The sequence below is a fragment of the Gobio gobio genome, assembly GCF_949357685.1.
Source record: "Gobio gobio genome assembly, chromosome: 13".
Lineage (NCBI taxonomy): Eukaryota > Metazoa > Chordata > Actinopteri > Cypriniformes > Gobionidae > Gobio > Gobio gobio.
In genome coordinates, this window is record NC_137106.1 from 33206652 (window position 1) to 33225524 (window position 18873).

Genomic DNA, 18873 nt, shown 5'->3' on the forward strand with positions numbered 1-18873 from the left:
AAACAATCTTCCAAATATCTTCCTTTGTGTTCAGCAGAAGATAGAAATGTATATAGGTTTGAAACAACTTGAGGGTGAGTAAATGATGACAGAATTTTCATTTTTGGTTAAACTATCCCTTTAAAAGTTCAGATAAACAGCATTTATTTGAAATGAATACCATAACATTTAATGTAAATTATAATAAATTGAATGCATCCTTGCTGAATAAACGTATTATTTTTTTCAAAAAACTTTTAAACAGTGGTGTATACTTATGTTTTTGACAGCCAAATAAATGATTAGATTATAATAGTCTGTGTAGTCTATATGCCTGCTTTTTTTGGTCTGTAGATCAGATCATGTGAACTTTCTTTTTTTTCTTCTTCTCTTTAGGAGAAACTTAATGCATCTGTACCTCATAACCAGATGAATGGAAACTCTCATGGACCTCAGCTTCAGAGCGCTGCACCACCCCGGCCCACCACCGACCATCTCCAGCCCACCCAAACATCATCCAATGTGCCTGGCCCAAGCCACAACCCGCCTCCACCTTTTGTACCACCCTCAAATCAAAATCCAGTTCCAACTTATGTGCCCGCTCCTGGTGTGGTAAATTCACAAGACGCCCAGCAGCAGTGGCCAAACAAGCCTCCCTCGTCCTCTGACACAATACGACTTGTGTGCAAGCAGTGCCAGAATCAGTTTAGCTCAAAGCCAGAGGTTTTCCAGTTTAAGGTATGGCTTCCAAAAGCGGTCACATGAAAAAGTGATATTACTGTGGCCGAATCACAACGGCGCAACTGCAAATGTGATGTTACTTTTATAAGACACCTCTATAATAAGCTTCAGATAATATTGGAAAGATGGTTCATTATTTTTCCTGCTCTGTGATTTGTGAAATAATTTTTTTGTAGTTCTTCAAAAAATGTTGTTAAAGAACTCTCTTTTTTTCTTCTCTTAGGGTCACGCAGGGCTGTTCTGTTCTCGAGCATGTTGCGACTTATATAAGAGGGAAAGCAACGTGAAAGCTGTGTGCGAGTACTGCAAACTAGAGAAAGTAGTCAAAGACATCATCACATACGAAAAGCAGCCCAGATCTTTCTGTTGTGAAGGTTTGTCCAACCTCTTTACTTGATTCTTATATCTGTGGTTCACAACTGGTCGGTCACAAAAAAATGGAATGGCAGTCATCCTATTCAGCTCATGTGATGCTTGTTATCTTGCTTATTATTGGGCCTATGCCATTCAGGTTAACATTTTGGGGCTTTCGCATCAGGTAGTTATAGGAACTCTGAAGTGATGTAAGCCGACCGACACTGACATGTCATTTAAGCGTGGCATTCAACAACTCTGTAGCACCTGGACTTTAGCGTCAGTCCTTCTATCACTGTTTTCAATGTTCGTGGTGTAAGTTAAAAATGATGAGTGCCCATGTTTCGCACGGCATGCATTCAGCCAATTAACATACACTTACGTCACTGGTAGTTCCTAGTGTGCTGGGTTAGACCCTACCCTGAAGTAGGAGCTAATTTAGTCCCCCTAAAAGGTGTTCCTATACCTAAAATCGAAGTACTTCCGCCTATAGTTATATGAACTATGAAAACATTCCACTAATGCGAAAGCCCCTAGAATTCCATTTCAATTATGGACCTTAAGGATATTTTTCTTTACTTTGTAGAATAAACAATTTAGTTCATGTATTTGGTGGCCATTTAATGTACAATAAAAAAGCGTGAAGAAAAACAACTTTTCTAAATAAATTTTATTTTTATGCCCAACCTTTTGCTCATACATTCACTTCTCTTTCATTCTTTCTGTCTTCTTTTATAGGTTGTAAACTGCTTTTTAAGCATGACCTTGCTAAACGACATGGAGGTCAATGCAGGGTTTGTGCCTACTGTCAAAACATGACCCATAAAACCATTCAGAACTTCTTTGGGGGCAAACTAGAGGAGTTTTGCACAGAAGAGTGCATGTCTCTCTACACCGTGCTCTTTTATGAGGTAAGAGATGGCACTTCGTTTTAGGTTTTTTTGTTGTTGCTGTAGTTGTTAGTAATGGGAAGTTCGGATCATTTTACTGACTCGGATCTTTGAATCTCATTCATCAAAATGAACAAATCTTTTTTTGAGTCATTTCAGCAAAATATAATTAAAATGTTACATGTTAATAGTCAAATTCCCCAACACATTGAAATGTTACATAATGGTCAAATCCCCCAACACATCAATTTACATAATGTTGATCACATTTAGAATAAGAAAAAAATGCTATGCAAGCGGAGGAAAATTGAGAAACGGAAACAATTAATTCATTGCATATGTGTCTTCATACAGGCTATGCAGTCAGTTTACCCCATCCCAAAAACTATGGGATGTTTCGCATGCGCGGTCAACACAAAATGAACGAATCACTCTGAGACAGTTCGTTGTTCCCAAGTCATATTAAAGATTCGTTCAAAATGAAAGAATCGTTCATGACAGACCCATCACTAGTAGTTGTCCTTTTTCTTGAGGAAAGCCTGACAATCACCTCTTTTTTGTTGGGGTTAAAATTACATTGTGAATTGAGAAACAATTTTTGCTTTTGTATTTTAGATATGTACTGTTAAATTCTTCATATTGGCAGCGCTTTATAATTATTCTTTTTTTGCATCTTTCCTGCATGAATTTGTTGCGTCAGATGGCCAAGTGTCATTGCTGTAAGAATCAGGGCTCACTGAAGGAAAGCCTCGTCTGGGATGGAACAACAAGACATTTCTGTAACCTGTCCTGTTTGCTGCAGTTCTGTTCAAAGTCTATTTCCCCTCATCATCCAGCAAGCAACGGTACGTCAACATGTAGTTCTATATGTAAAACTAGTTAGCAAATTATATTGTTTAACACTTGTTTATTTATTTAGCAGAGTGAAACCTATTTATAACGACCTTTAACAAATGTGCAGCGTTTCTGCTGTGAAATGTATTCTTCACAACTGGTTTTCTAATGAGAAGGACTCACTCTTGTTGCTTCATCATTGAAGGTACTGTGTCTAATACCACTACAGTCCAAGCTCCGTTATCTCTGTCAAAGGACATGCCTGTTATTGGTGGTGTGGTGTCTCTGGCCTCCACATTACCTGGAAATACTGCTCTCACAGGTATTCTGTTGACATGTTTTTCAATTTTGTGTCCTTTAAAAGATTTAGCTGTTTAATTCCATTTATGATTTAATATAATTCATTTTATTTGTAGGAGCTCTACCTACCTCAAATGCCAGCTCAAAAAACATTGGGGAAGTAAGTAGTGATGCACACATACATTTTGTTACAAAGTGGTGTATTAAATGCACACTACGGTTCAAATGTTTGGGGTAAGAAATTAATGCTTTTATTCAGCAAGGATGACAATAAAATACATTTTATAATTGAATATATTTTGAATTGTAGGCTACTTCTCAAAGAATCCTGAAAAAAAGTAATGTTTTCCACAAAAAAATATTAAGCAGCACAACTTAAAATATTAAGTTTTCCACATTGATAATAATAAGGAATGTTCCTTATGCAGCAAATCGGCATATTAGAATGATTTCTGAAAGATCATGTGACACTGAAGACTGGAGTAATGTTGAAATTTCAGCTTTACCATCACAAGAATTATTATTATTTTATATTTAATAAATGTTTCTTATTATTATTAAATAGATTTTCTTTTTAAATTTTAACATTCTCAATTTTGCTGTTTTTACTGCATTTTTTTATTAAATAAATGCGGTGTTGGTGACCATAAGTGGCTTCTTTCAAAAATATTATAAAATCTTACCAACCCCCAAACTTTGAACAGTTGTGTATAAAGATGCAAGTATCAAAGGCGGCTCCAGTAAAAGTGAAAGTAACCAAGAACACTTTTCTTTACATGTATAATACAAATAAAACAAAACCAAAAAATTAAAAATAAAAGACTTTTAATGTATTAGTTGTTGATTTCAGTTTTGCTGTTAAAATTAGATTTAGGAATTGTGAAATTTCACTGGTATTGATATCGGCTACTGAAATGTTGGTTTCATTAAATATCTACTTCCCAAAACAAAAATGTGATTTATTTATTTACCCTTATATGTTATGTTTTTTTCTAATAGGCCAGCACACAAACCGATGCTTCAGTGGCCACTATTCCATATCGAAGGATGTTGAAGAACAAAGCTCTCATGTGCAGGCCTATTACTGAAGAGCAAGGGGTCCAGTGTCAGCCAGAGCCTCCAATACCTCCCAATGTGTCTGATAAAGGTTGGCCTTCCTCGCTTTTACCATTACCCCTGCTTGAAAATCATAGGCAATGCAAAATATGTTGAAATTAAATATTGCCTCTACAATAAGAAAAATTAAATGCACTTTCTCCGTCCGCAGTAATTAATGAAAATGGAGAGACAGTGAGGTATGTGCCAGTGCCGGTGCCCATTCCGATGCCTGTCTACATCCCAGTGCCAATGCATCTATACACTCAGTACACACCTTTTCCACTGGGGCTACCTCTACCGGTATGTCATCTTTATTATCGAATAATTTTTTCTGTGCTGTAGTTTAGAGCTCTTTTATAATCATGCTGTTACCGTCCAGGTGCCGATTCCCATGGTCATCCCTGGATTTCAAGACACTGCTGAAAAGAAAGACACTAAATGTAGCCTGCCTGCTCAAAGCTCAGTGGAAGACGATGAGGTGGAGAAGGGAAAAGACAAGCCTGCATTACTTGGTGCATAAACGTTTTGTTACTATTGGACCTGTTTGCTTATCCAAACCTTTACATCCAAACAAAACTCCTTAGTACTTCAGTTTTTGATTGTATTGGTATTATTGCCTTGCTCAGACCAGGGCAGCACTTACAGTGGCGATCTAGAGTCAGAGGCCAGATCAACACCCTTCAGCTGGGCAGATGCTGAGGATCCCGGAGCCAACGTGAAGCCACTGGTGGCATCGACGGAACGAGAGGAGCCGATAGCTGCCCCTACCACGCCTCTGCCAGCAGAACAGCCAGATCTGGAAAATGATTTTCCTCGTGGTAAGATGAGATTTTAAAGGGGTGGTTGCATGCGATTTCACTATTTTAACTTTAGTTAGTGTGTAATGTTGCTGCTTGAGCATAAACAGTGTCTGCAAAGTTACAGTGCTGAAAGTTCAATGCAAACGGAGATATTGTCTTTTAAAGTTATGGCAGTTTATTGCCTACAAGAACGGCCGGTTTGGACTACAACAAGCTTCTTCCCGGGTTGGTGACATCATAAACCCTTGCTATTAACATAAACACTGCCCCCGCGATCACGCAACAAAGTGGGCGTGGCCACGTCGCAGTCATTACGAGAGAGAAAGAGCTGTTGCAGAACTACAAACTACATTTGGCCATCTAACCAATCGAAGACCATTGCGTTTTTCTGAGGTTTGGGCTTCACAGAAGCAGGAAGCAAACGAGCCGTTCAAAGGACAGTGGAGACAGCGGTGTGGAATAAAGGTCAAATATAAGAAAAATATAAGAAAAAAGTTTTAAGACATGTTATACTGCGCCCCATAAACACAACCAAGCCTAGAAAAAAACCTGGAACCACCCCTTTTAAGAATTTTTTTTTTAGGCCTGTTAATTGATTTAAATTATTTTAAACTATTTACTTTCTGTAGTTAAATGTGCTTTTTGCTCATCTTTTTCATCAATATTTGCTCCGTCTATATTTATTTGTAACGATAACTAGGTTGGACCACACTCGCCGATAACGATAAATCAACAGATAGTTTTTAAAATGGATACTGAATGAAAACAAACATAACTCTTAAAATAATGCTGAACTTTATTACACAAACTTAAAATGGTACTAAACCATGAAAATGTACTGTACTTTTTAAATATAAGAATATTAATATATAAATTATACCTTGGCTTTCATAGCATCATTCATGCTAGTTTATAATGCATTAACTAACTTTAATAGATACAATTTTAAAATATAAAAATGTATTAGCAAATGTTGAAGTTAACAATAAACAATGCTTCTATAAACCTTAAAGGGATAGTTCACTCAAAAATTTAAATTCTATCATCATTTTACTCGCCCCTCATGTTGTTCCAAAGGTGTATGAATTTTGAATAATATGAGTAACCAAACAGGCCCAGGGCCCCAATGACTTCCATAGTATTTTTTTTATCAACTGTTTATAATCTTAATAATGAAAACACGCACAGTAGTGTACTATATATGTAACGTTTCATTGTCTGCTTTATATCTGCATCTGAAGTGTCTCTCTCTGTGCAGCGTGCAGTCTCAAGTGTCAAAACAAACAGCACGAGGCGTCAGGGATAGTTTTTATTTCCCCTCTAGAGGCTGCTCACGTACTGTATAATGACAGCAGTCCATTTTCAGCCGCTCCAACAATGAATGTAACCCGGAAAAACTATCGGTATGGATGTTTGCCGATAACCGATTGTTCCAGCAATTGGTTACCGTTGCCGATTAATCGTCAGAACCAATCCAAACCGACCTCTACTCAAAACACACTAATCACAAGAATTGAATTTTCAGTTTTCCCACACTTTATGGAATTAGCCTGCAGTTATAGAATGTTCTGATGCCCTTTTCATTCATGTTTGTACAGATGTAATTGATATATTTTGTTAAATCCCCCCAAATTTTAACACTCATGTCATTTCACAGCACCAACTGACCCTGGATTAGCTAAAGAGAACAGACTGGTATTGACGCTGAAGAGACGTAAGAGGGGCAGAGACAGCCATCCTCCCAGAAAAAGGGTATGTAATCGGAACGAATCAGATTCCTGGCTTATTGTAGAGGCATTTGACACAAGCGAAAGAACAACAAAGAAGTCTTTTTGCAGTTTGGAAGGTTGAAGTGTGAAGTCTGTTGAAGTGGGTTGTTTCCCAACTTTTAGATGAATGATTAAGGCTGAAGTGTTTCCAAAGTTAAAAAAACCCCGAAGTGTTCGCCAAAGGTTTTAGAGAGGTTTAAAATGTCTTGTTTTTTTTTTTAGAAGTTACCATAAGTTAACAATGGTTATGAAAGCGTGAGTCAATTCGTGTTAATTTATTTAGTTAATGAATTTATAGTTGACAGCATTCTAACTACAGATGGACTATTTTATCTAGAAAGCTACATTTTATTTTTACTTTTCAGATCATTTTGGCTGTATTTATTATTTTCTATTGTCAAGATGCAGGATTGTTAAATGCTCCAAAGCATTTTGCATCGGCTTTCATTGGTAGTTTACAGTTTTGATGATTTTAAAATCGGTTTGTGAATGTCAGGTATTGATGTTTTTAATTTGTCAATGGAAAATCACAAGGTTGCTTTTGCTGTTCTTTTATAACCTTTGTATTATTCTTAAAAAGTTGGAAAAGAGAGATGTACCTTTTGGTTGTACAAGACGTTGTAGAATAAACCATTTGAGTTGGAGATGAACAAATGGAAGTTTCCCATACAATTTTGGAAAAGAAATGTTGTGGACCATTTCATGAACATGTTATCAGGTAGAGGAGTCAGCGTACACATGGCTAAATTAATTTAATAAATGAATGTCACCTGTTATCCCTGAAATCATTCATGCCATATTGGCTTCAATTTAAAAAAAGCTCTAAGAAAAATATGAATCCAGCCTTGGTTTTGGATGTGCTATGAAAAAAAGAGGGGGGAAAAGAAGAGTAAAACAAAACTACATTTTATAGAGGATAGTTCACCCAGAAATGAGTATTCTGCCATAAATTGCATTTACTGACCTTCATATTATAATTCTAAACCTGTGTGATTTCTTTCTTCTGTGAAACACAGATGAACTCTAATAACATTTCATTTGTGGGTGATCTATTCCTTTAATGATTCCTATTCAGATGTGTCGTGTGCTGAAATTAAACATGTAGATGCCATAGTCCCATCATCCCCTGCAGACTGTTGCTCATTACAGAATTTTACTAGGTTACTGACAGAAATAAAACTCATTTTTAAAAGCTTAAAATACCGGCTCCAATTTCGGTGTAAGCTTAGCTGAATCTATAAAGAATTGGTCATATTCTTATTTTTTTGAGGGGTTTGGTACCACTCTAGTAAAATTGGGAAAGAGACAACTAGAGCTGCATGATTAATCATTAAAAGATTGCAATCTCGATTCAAACACCCATGTGTGATTCTCACTTGACAAAGATTCGGCTATGTCTATTAAACCTTTGACAAGTACGATCACCGTTAACATTCAGAACGGTATTAGATGTTTTCATCAGTGTATTCATCATGTATAGGTATGAAACAGCTTCACAAACGCTCTTTTCAACTAGACCATATTATTATTACAAATATTCACATTAAGTACTGAGATAAAAGTATATGGTTTGGAAATAAACACTGATGTCTACGGAAGCAATCAAAATCAAATCACCTTTGATACATCCTTTATTTAAAGCAAGTTACTTTCAATTACATTGTTACACCAGTAGGTGGCGACAAGTGACTGTTAAAAATGTCTTTGCCATTCAATAAGAGATTCGTTCAAAAACGCAGATTCATCCAGTAATGTGAGTCATTGAATCATTCATTCAAACATTCATTCAGATTTTTTTTTAATTCATTGAAATTAACGAAACCTTTTTAAATGGACCGCAGCAATTAGCAATCTGTCAGAACCTCTAGTACACTGTTATTTTGTTTAGTTGTCAGTTATGATGTATTACATGTCCCACATTTCAAGATTTTTATAATCTTTTTAGGAGGACTTTGGAAAGTTTTCATTTTCATAAATGAAAATCTAGCTGGAAATTTAGAGCATGCTGTAAATTAAAAGGGCAAATTGTATGTGGCACTAGAGAATAAAATGGAGACTTAAAATTGCCACCAGAAATCTTCAGGAATGTTGTTATTCGAACAGGAATGAAAAGAAAACAGTGCTGTGAGAAGTGTGAAGCCGTCAGATGGCAGTTAGGAAGGTTCATCATATCCCTCCGGAGGAAACCTGGCATAAATGTTAGACTAGCTTGTTTAAAGTGTAAAGCTGAAATGCTTCAGGAACTTTGTACATAACGCCACAAAGCCAAAACAATGAATGCAGGCCAGATGGGGACAAAAGAAGCTGAAAGTGAAGGAGATGGTGATGAGGATGGAGGAGTGGTTGCCATGGAGGCTGCTGCAGCTGAAGAAAGTCTCCTTAAAAGATGAATGTGTCGGCAAAATGTGTTTTTTTTTCACATTCTGAAGTGGCTGTCTGATTTACAAGATTCAGAGGTTATTATTTGTGTTTTTTTAGTAGGCATCATCATTATTTTAGGGATGGGCATTTTTACAAAATATTATATTCGAATAGTTTACCTCAAAAAACCTTCAACGCCACACTGTTTCCGTTTAAAAAACGTTTTGCAATGTTTTGTCGGGGCTGTTTAGATTTCACGTGATTTCTCATTGGGGTTGTAATATTATGATAACTCAGTTTCATTCATTCATTTTATCAAAAGTAACTCCATTGCTTCGATGCAAATTGAAAATGATCTTACACAATCACAAACATTGCGAGGCAGACGACGAGATTGTGATCAAATACACTCAATTGAACACGCTCCACAGCGCCACCCAGTGGATTTAGTTATAACTGCGAGTTTTAGAGGGATTTATCATGGGATTTATTTATTATTCGTGCACACCCCTACTTTATTTTTCTTCATTCGTTCATCAAGTCGAAAATAAATTTTAGTTGTTTATTTAGATATTTTAGCAATAATCCAGTACATAAGCTGCAGTCTATTCAAAAATATTTAATTAATTATTTAAAAAAAATCTGTTTAATGAATGATTCAATGACTACCATAGAGACGACTTATTTCATTACTGGAGGAATCAGCATTTTTGAACAAATCTCTTTGAATGCTTCAATGACAATTTTTTAAAGTCACGTCTACACCTTCTGGTGTAAAGATATAACTGATACAATATTTGAAGTAAGTTGATTTCAAAAGGTGATTTTTTTATTTTTTTTATTTTGGTTGCTACCGTAGACATCAGTGTATGATTCTGAACTAGACACTTATCTCAGTACTTCTGTGATAATTTGAATTATTGTCACAGAGAAATAATGATACTGTGTTGTTGAAAAGACGGTTGTCGTTCCTATACATGACAAATGCTCTCTCCGGGTCAGCGGCAAGACTGAATCATAAGACATATGAAGATCTGAATGTTCATATGCTGTGATCATCCTTGTCAAAGGTTTAATAGACATACACAAATCATTGTCATTTAGGAATAAGATTGTGTGGGTGTTACAATCGAGATTGAGAATGCTTGTAGCGATTAATCATGCAGCTCTATCGGTTTTTCATCTACAATGTAATGTCTTTCACGATTTTAAAGGGATAGAGCTATTTTAGTATTACTTGTATATTCTTATAGTATTTGTTAATATTTTTAATTGGCTTCATTTTAATTTGATGAAATTGTAACTTTTTTATATATATATATATATTAGAGCATTTGAATGTATTTTATTTCAGTTTGTATACATTTTATACATTAGTTTATACATTTACCTTTCATAATGTCCTGTTTCTTTCTTGTGTAGAAATAAAATTAGTGTTTTGTGTCTCATTCAGGGTCGTAAGCGATCTGGAACGGATACATCAGGCAGCGTTTGGCTTAGTACGTCCAGCGCAAAGCTTAACCAAATGTACGGAGTCGAAGCTTGGGCCAGCTGGGTGAAAATGAAAACAGGACAAAGTGAACAGGAGCAGGAGTCCGGTAAGTCGACACGCATGGGTCAGAACATGGAGTCGTTACCTCTCCGTCTGCCTCGTGACTCACGCAGCGTGTCATTAGTAAAGGTCACTGTCGCAGTTGGTGTGTGACATTGCGCTGACCCACCATGTGTTTTAGCAACTTTTTCTTCTCCCACTGTGTCTTATTCAGAAGGCCCCATGACTGTGAAGGAGGATGTGTTGAAGTGCACTTCTGCAGATCTCAGTTACGGCCTGTGTCGTTTCATCAAGGAGGCCCGCAGGCCGAATGGCGAGGTGTATGAACCCGATAGCATCTACTACCTGTGCCTGGGCATTCAGCAGGTTTGAGAATCAAATAAATCATTCGTCCTTTTAAATAAATCATTCGTAGATTTTAATAAATATTTTACTTCATCAGAATGGTATGATATACTTTTTTTAGGGCATGTGAACACACACACACACACACAATTGTGGACATTATTTGAAAAGGTTAAATGGTCCCCAAAAATATTCACATTGAACTTTTGGTTTAATAAAATAAACCAAAAATATGAAAATACAGAAATTTTACTAGGAGGGAGGGGGGACTTACATTTGAGGTGTTTGGTCACTTTTGACCTGGAGGAATATAAATGTGACCCCCTAAATGAGGAGCAGCAGAAGGTTAAATCCAGCACCTTTGCTTCAGATGAATGTAATTACATGTAAAAAAAAAAAAATAATAATAATAATTTAAACGCACTTCTTTTGATGCATTATATATTTTTGATAAGCATTTTTAGTCACTTATTCTGTCTTAACCCCAATTCTTAGTGCCTGCTTGAAAATGAGCGTCTTGAGAATATCTTCACGGATACACTCTATAGTGAGTTCATCGCTGACATCACCACACTGCTGAAGGACTGGGGAAATGCATTGCCACCTGGAGGTAAATATCTTTTTCAAAACGACCTTGTTTTGACATCTGCTGAACAAATAATCGTCACATTGTTTGTCATAGATATATATATATACAGTATATATGGCCTGCTGTTCACATAACCAAAGCCAGGCACCCAACAAAAATCTAGACTAACTACTGACACCAATAGCACCACATCTAACTGAAATGCCAGTTCTGGACACATTATCCAAAAATTAAATATATTAGATATTTTCAGCATAAAATAAACCTTTACTTATTTGTATGGAAGTCTAACCGTTTACTTGTAAAGCTGATTAGTTTAATACTTTGAAATTAGGCCTGCCGTGATTGGTAGATACAATCGACTGCGTCAACGCTGATAATTAGTCGACATCAATATTTTTAATCGACTGGGTAAGTTGGGTTTGATATGAAATTGTATTAGTACCGGTACTTTAAAAATGACAGCGCTCTAATAAGAGCAGCATTTCTTAATGTGCGTCGATGTGTGACAGCAGGAGTGAGGACGTGTGTGTGAGCTCTGCTTCCACCGTTCACACTAAACAATGGAAGCAGAACAGCCAAATATATATGCGCAGCTCAGGAAAAAGAATGCAGCAGAAAAGTGCGGTGCGGCCGGACTCTGACCTGAAGCCCGTGCACACGCCTTTCACTGAGATCGATCGCAACGGCAGTTTCGCAGGTTATTGGGTTTGAATGGTAAACAATGTCAAAATGCACGTCCTGGCGAGTATTTGGGTAAACGCAGTCGGATATGTCTTTAGTGAACGTATGCAGAGTGGAATGAGAAATCGAGTGTTACAATGAATTTGGTCCGTGCAGCTCTTAAAGGGCCAGACCTAATATTCTGTGTGAAGCAGGGCAGGGCAGGAACATGCCAACCAAGTGAGTTTTTAGGGGGTTTTAACTCTAAAACAATGATAAAACAATTAACAGTAAGTTCTGTCGTATTCAATTACTTTTACAGTTTTTTGCCATGGTATGGATTCAGTATCGGTATTGGATATTTTAGTCTGGTATTGTATTAAAGTCATAATTTTGGTATCGTGACAACACTATTCTATATAAAAAGTATTTGCTAATATTCTCTTTTTTTGTTACGTTGGTTTACAAATTTGTACCTTTTTACATTTTTACTCTTTTGGTTTTACATTTTGTCAAGGGCTTGTTTACATTTATACTTTTTATAGTACACTACTGAAGGCCAACGTTGCAAGTTAAATTAAATATTTTTAAGTAAAATTGTTGAAAATTGTGATAAATTAGTTGTTGCATTTAATTGATTGATCAATAAATTAATCGATAGATTAATCGATATAAAAATAGTCGTTATTGGCAGCCCTATTTGAAATGTCATGCGTGTTATTTTTATATTCCATATAATTGTTTTTTAAAGTTAAGCAAATTTGTATTATTGTGCATGCAGTTTTGCATCATTTTAATTGGAGACTATGTGGAATATTTGCACTTTTAAGACATTTTAAATGCATCTGAAATTAGTGTAAAATTTCAAAATTACAAAAATAAAATATAAATATGATAGTGTAAAATCTTTTAATATGAACACTTATAACACTTTCAAAAGTTTGAGGTCATTTAAGATTTTTAAAAAAAATTAATATCCTTTTTCAGCAAGGACGTATTTATTTAATTAAAAATTATGGTAAAGACATTTTATAATGATACAAAAACTTTTTATTTCAAACAAATTATGTTCTTTTGAACTTTCTATTCATCAAAGAATCCTGAAACAATGGTTTCCACAAAAATATGAAGCAGCACAACTGTTTTTAGCATTGATAATATTATATAATATATGTTTCTTGGGCAGCTTTTCTGCATATTGGAATGATTTCTGAAGGATCATGTGACACTGAAGACTGGAGTAATGACACTGAAAATTCAGCTTTGCCATCACAGGACTTCAACTATTTTTACTTTATTTTTTTGATTAATAAATGCTGCTTTGGTGAGCAGAAGAGACCTCTTTCAAAAACATTACAACCCTAAACTTGTGATCAGTTTGTACATGGCAATTTCTTCTTTAAAATGCACTCTTGTTGTGAATAGGCTTTTAAGGTGATGATGATGTTTCCACAGGATATATACACTCACGGGTCGAGGAGGAGTACCTTTGGGAATGCAAGCAGTTGGGCGCTTTATCTCCAATTGTCCTGCTCAACACGCTGCTGTTTTTTGGAGCCAAGCTGCTGAATCTCAAAACGGTTGAAGAGCATCGACGTCTTGCATTCTCCAATGTCTCCCACTGCTCAAAGACCACCAAAAATGTCACAACCTCCTATCTTCGGTTCAGACTGCCTAGCAAGGAAGAGGAAAAGGACAAGAAAGGTGAGGGCTGTGCTGAAGATGCAATGACCACATTGTGTTTGAATCTTTTTCAGAGCTCATAGTCATGTGAGTGTGCATCTGTGCTCATAATATTATGTTTGTTGAACATCCAGCACTGGCAGCTAAAAGGAGGAAAGAGGAAGAGGTGGTGGAAGAGGAGTTTTTGGAGATGCCCGAGAATGTGGAGAACCCTTTACGTTGTCCTGTCAGACTCTACGAGTTCTATCTCTCCAAATGGTGAGTGTTATTTTAAGGGATAGTTCTCCCAAAAACGAAAATGTAGTCACCATTATGTAATTCCCAACCCTTTACAACATGTCTTCCATGACAATGCGTTCAGCAAAAGTAGATGATGTTTTTTTTACCGCCAAAATCTTATTGTTGGTAAAAACTATTAAAGGGACAGTTCACTCAAAAAAAACAACAAAAAAAAATGTGTCATGATTTACTCAATCTCATGTTGTTCCAAATCTGTATGCGTTTCTTTTTTCTGCTTAACACAAAATAAGATATTTAGGTAACACTTTACATTAAGGTTCCCTTTGTAAAGGGTTTATAAAGGTGTTTTTTAATGACTAATAACTCATTTACAAATGCATTGTAAATCGTTGATAAGCAGTTATAACTGCATGAATAAAAAGGGTGACTTTAACGCAATGCCTGCCAAATAGTGAGACATTTTTAACTCGCATGTTATAAATGCTTAATAAATGTAGTTATTTACACTTATTTAACTCCATACCAGATTCCTGATTTAATCCATGATGCAGCAAAAATAGACTTATCATAGTGAGACTGAAGGGTGACGTATTTATGGTTTTATGTTCTTAATGTTCCTTACCAGAGGTTACTGTCTTACTAATGATTTTCCACAAAAAGCTAATGATACCTATCCACAGCAGTGTATAACAACAGATTTCTTGTTTATCAAGATGAAATTATCCAACTTTATTTTGAAAAAAACAAACAAACAAAAAAACACAAGAGCACAAAGATAACTTGAGATATTAATAATCAATATTTTAATTAGTTTTTGTTAATTTAAATAAAATGAAATAGAAATAAATAAATGTACAACTAAAACTGAAATGAAAATAAATGAAAGCTAATTGAAATATAAAAAAGCACAAAATTAACTAAAATTAAAATAACAATAAAGGCTAATGGACCCTTTTCTCATAAATCTGTGTGTGTGTGTGTGTGTGTGTGTGTGTGTGTGTGTGTGTGTGTGTGTGTGTGTGTGTGTGTGTGTGTGTGTGTGTGTGTGTGTGTGTGTGTGTGTGTGTGTGTGTGTGTGTGTGTGTGTGTGTGTGTGTGTGTGTGTGTGTGTGTGTGTGTGTGTGTGTGTGTGTGTGTGTGTGTGTGTGTGTGTGTGTGTGTGTGTGTGTGTGTGTGTTTTAATAATATATGCACATTTGTAACACTATACTTTGTATTATATATTACCTTTGCATCAAATTGACCCTCTTCTAACTGCCATTATAAATGTTTCAATTTTTTCCCTCTTTATTGAAGTTGTAAAAACACTATTGTGGAGTTTTTCTTTTGCTATTTAAAGGATTAGTTCACTTTTAAATAAACTTTTGCTGATAATTTACTCACCCCCATGTCATCCAAGATGTCCATGTCTTTCTTCAGTCGAAAAGAAATTAAAGTTTTTGATGAAAACATTCCAGGATTTTTCTCCACATAATGGACTTAAAATGGTTCAAGGTCCAAATGAGGTCAAAATACGAGCGAGGTCATAGATGTATATGTAGATGCCTCATTAGCACTTGCATGGATCAAAAGAATGAGGCATCTACGATTGATACATCTATGACCACGCTCGTATTTTGATCTCACTTAGCGGAAGTTATGGCGGAGCTCAGAGATGATCACGTTCGTCTGATAAGAGGTCAAATAATAGCATAAATACTGGTCGGTTTCTCTTCCAGAAACTGATCGTTTCGCTAGATAAGACCCTTATTCATCGTCTGGTATCGTTTAAAGCCCTTTGAAGCTGTACTGAAACTGTCATTTGGACCTTGAACCGTTTGGAGCCCATTGAAGTCCATTATATGGAGAAAAATCCTGGAATGTTTTCATCAAAAACCTTAATTTCTTTTTGACTGCAGAAAGAAAGACATGGACATCTTGGATGACATGAGTCGTGAGTAAATTCAGCAAAAGTTTATTTAAAAGTGAACTAATCCTTTAAGAAAATACACAAGAAATATATTTAATGTAGTCTCTTATTCAGCGCTATAGAAATTCACCCAACCATGACGACTTCCGTTTCCAAGAAACCCAGAAATGTGTAAAGGGTCAATTCAAAATATTAACAAATATTATATCTATAAGAAATAATAATAAAATAACACTGCTGCTGATGCTTTCAAATGACATATGCCGAATATGGCTCATGTTGGACTTCATGACATCTGGTTACAAGAAATTTAGCAGTAAATTAGCATACATTATTTAATCTCATGAAGGAATATAATGGCAAAAATTGACTACTTTAATGGCTTTTACTAATAATATGGACTACTTGTAATGCCTTTTTTCTCCTTTTAGAGCTTGCCGTTTTTTTGTCATATGTAAGAGCAGTTTGGATTTTCACATCTCATTTTGTTTCACAGAAGAATGAAAAGATTTTTGAGTGAACTATAATGTATTTTATCACTCTTTACAATCTTTAGCATGCTTTTCTGAGTTTGAGACTGCATTTTGAAGTACAATTATGCAGATTCTTGTTAGCTTTATTTCTGCACACAAAAAGCTTCATTCAAATTGCTTTTGTTTGTAGAAGTGTCACTTGTTTAGTCTTTTTTTCCCTGATGCTTTTAGTTTGAGACATCCTTTGTAATGTTCATTCTATTTTCAATCCACAGCTCAAACTCTGTGAAGCAGCGTCCAGATCTTTTCTACCTGCAGCCCGAGGCGTCCTGCCACCCCAGCAGCCCTGTGTGGTACTCAGCCCAGCCATTGGATGGCACCATGATGGAGAGCATGTTCACACGTATCCTAGCTATACGGGACATTCATCTGGACTCTAAGCATCAGCAAAAGTACCTGGACTCGTCAGACGAAGAGAGCTCTTAATTAGAACCCACAAACTTTGAGACCTTGCTTTGAAAAAGAACTAAAAAAAAAACTCATCTTGAGACATTTAATGACATCTACGTATTACTTTTATTCAGACGGGAATGGAACAGAAATGAAATTGTGCACATGCTCAACAGACATTCCTTTAGTCATCTATTCTATCATGAATGTTATAGACAGTTGAAATGAAATTTGGGGGGAATTGTTTGGTTTTTAGTCACAGTAGATATTGTTTTTCAGTATTTAGTATTATTTAGTGAAAGCTTTTTAAGTTTAAACATTCATCATGTCATTGTTGGTAACCTTTGAAAATATATATGAATTCTCAGATGAATGACTGGCTTACTTCTGGTAAGATTTGCTAGGGTTGCCATTGATCTTAACATGTTTTCTGGACAATTGCTACTTTGTACACTTATTGACATGTAAAGGAACATTCACTCTGAAAATGTTCACAACACAAAGTCATTTGTTTTCATTGAAAATTGGCGATGCTACAGTTTTATGGCAACAGCTATAAATCTCATCCTGAGAGCATTTTAATGGACACAAATTTGTATATTCCCATGTGTGCAAAATGCAACAAAAAAAAACCCTTTTTGAATGTGCGTATCTGCTGAAAATTATTTTTCTCTAGACCACAGACATACAGGTACAGACTGCCTCAAAGCTAAAACATGTACTAAAAGCTCCTTTTCAGTTATTACGGATATTTTAGATGTCTCGCTTCTACAAAAGATTTGAACATTTGAGTGCGATGCATTCATGGAGTCAAAGTGTCATGTCTCAGTCAATAGAGGGCAGTCCTGCTTTGTTAGTTCAAGTGACAGGACCTTGACATGGCAACAATGGGAATCAAATAAGCAATGTTTAGCCACATGATTATGCTGATATTTGCACAGATAGATGCAGCGCCAGCCTACGATGTAAAGCCAATTGTCATTCGCTACCATGGTAACAGAGACAAGAGCTGTTGCATGTGCTTCACACTGTATTTGGAATGTGCTGCTGCTTTTGAGAATCATGCAACACCGATATGAAAAGCACTTATATACGTGCATCAGCCTTCGGTAATGGAATTGTCTAACTTAACCAGCGCGTTCCACATCAGGACCTTTCATTTGAGCATTGTCAGGCTAATGTAAGAGGAACAATATATAAGTGAGGCAGTTTAACCATTTACAGTTGTAAAAGGGCAAATGCTGTTTGCATGATCACTACATTTCCTACCAATTGGGTACGGCGGACAGAAAGATACATCTCAGGGACAGATCACGTTTATATTGCCTGTCCAAAAAGAGTGTGTGGGCGTGCTCCGGGCAGATGAGGTGTGATTCGAGAGGGTTCGAGAATGAGAGGAGAGTGTGTGGGAGAGAGAAGTACAACAAAGACAGACAATCTGGCAGTGCATGACTGAATTGGCGCTCGAAAAACCCGAAAACAATGTCAAACTTTGCTTTTTTAAAACCCATGCTGTTGGCGTAACGTTCTAAATGTTTCATTTAGATGAGGTTTTTATTTACACAGATAAGACAATGATATTGGCAAATGCAGATAACATCTGATGAAAATCTAAGCCATCTTAATAGAGGTCAAACCAAATTGAGATAAAAGTGAAAGGAAATGAAATGAGTGAGGCAAAAAAGTCCTAAGCTCCTGATAAGTGCTAAAGCCCTGAAGCTGCCTCAAAACTCAGGGGAGGGAGCTGAGAGTGTGATAGCGAGGCAGTAAGAGAGAGGAGGGAGAGAGAGAGCTGCCGTTGGTGTTGATATAAGAGGCTATTTATCAAACCAACTGTGTTTCT

At 36.1% G+C, this 18873-nt stretch overlaps 1 protein-coding gene across 1 annotated transcript in view; it reads left to right on the top strand.

Annotated features, from left to right (window-relative positions):
* LOC307136205 (zinc finger MYM-type protein 4) overlaps positions 1-17679 on the top strand; it is a 46426-nt gene extending 28747 nt beyond the window's left edge. Inside the window, exons 13-29 of the mRNA XM_079833004.1 lie at positions 376-717; positions 944-1094; positions 1813-1985; positions 2665-2809; positions 3004-3120; positions 3215-3258; positions 4098-4245; positions 4366-4496; positions 4576-4708; positions 4823-5014; positions 6654-6748; positions 10580-10724; positions 10893-11044; positions 11519-11633; positions 13731-13979; positions 14093-14216; positions 16856-17679. Coding sequence (XP_079689130.1) covers positions 376-717; positions 944-1094; positions 1813-1985; positions 2665-2809; positions 3004-3120; positions 3215-3258; positions 4098-4245; positions 4366-4496; positions 4576-4708; positions 4823-5014; positions 6654-6748; positions 10580-10724; positions 10893-11044; positions 11519-11633; positions 13731-13979; positions 14093-14216; positions 16856-17066 — 2667 coding nt within the window. The 3' untranslated portion in view covers positions 17067-17679. The remainder of the gene's footprint in view (positions 1-375; positions 718-943; positions 1095-1812; positions 1986-2664; positions 2810-3003; positions 3121-3214; positions 3259-4097; positions 4246-4365; positions 4497-4575; positions 4709-4822; positions 5015-6653; positions 6749-10579; positions 10725-10892; positions 11045-11518; positions 11634-13730; positions 13980-14092; positions 14217-16855) is intronic.
* Positions 17680-18873: the final 1194 nt, after the last annotated feature.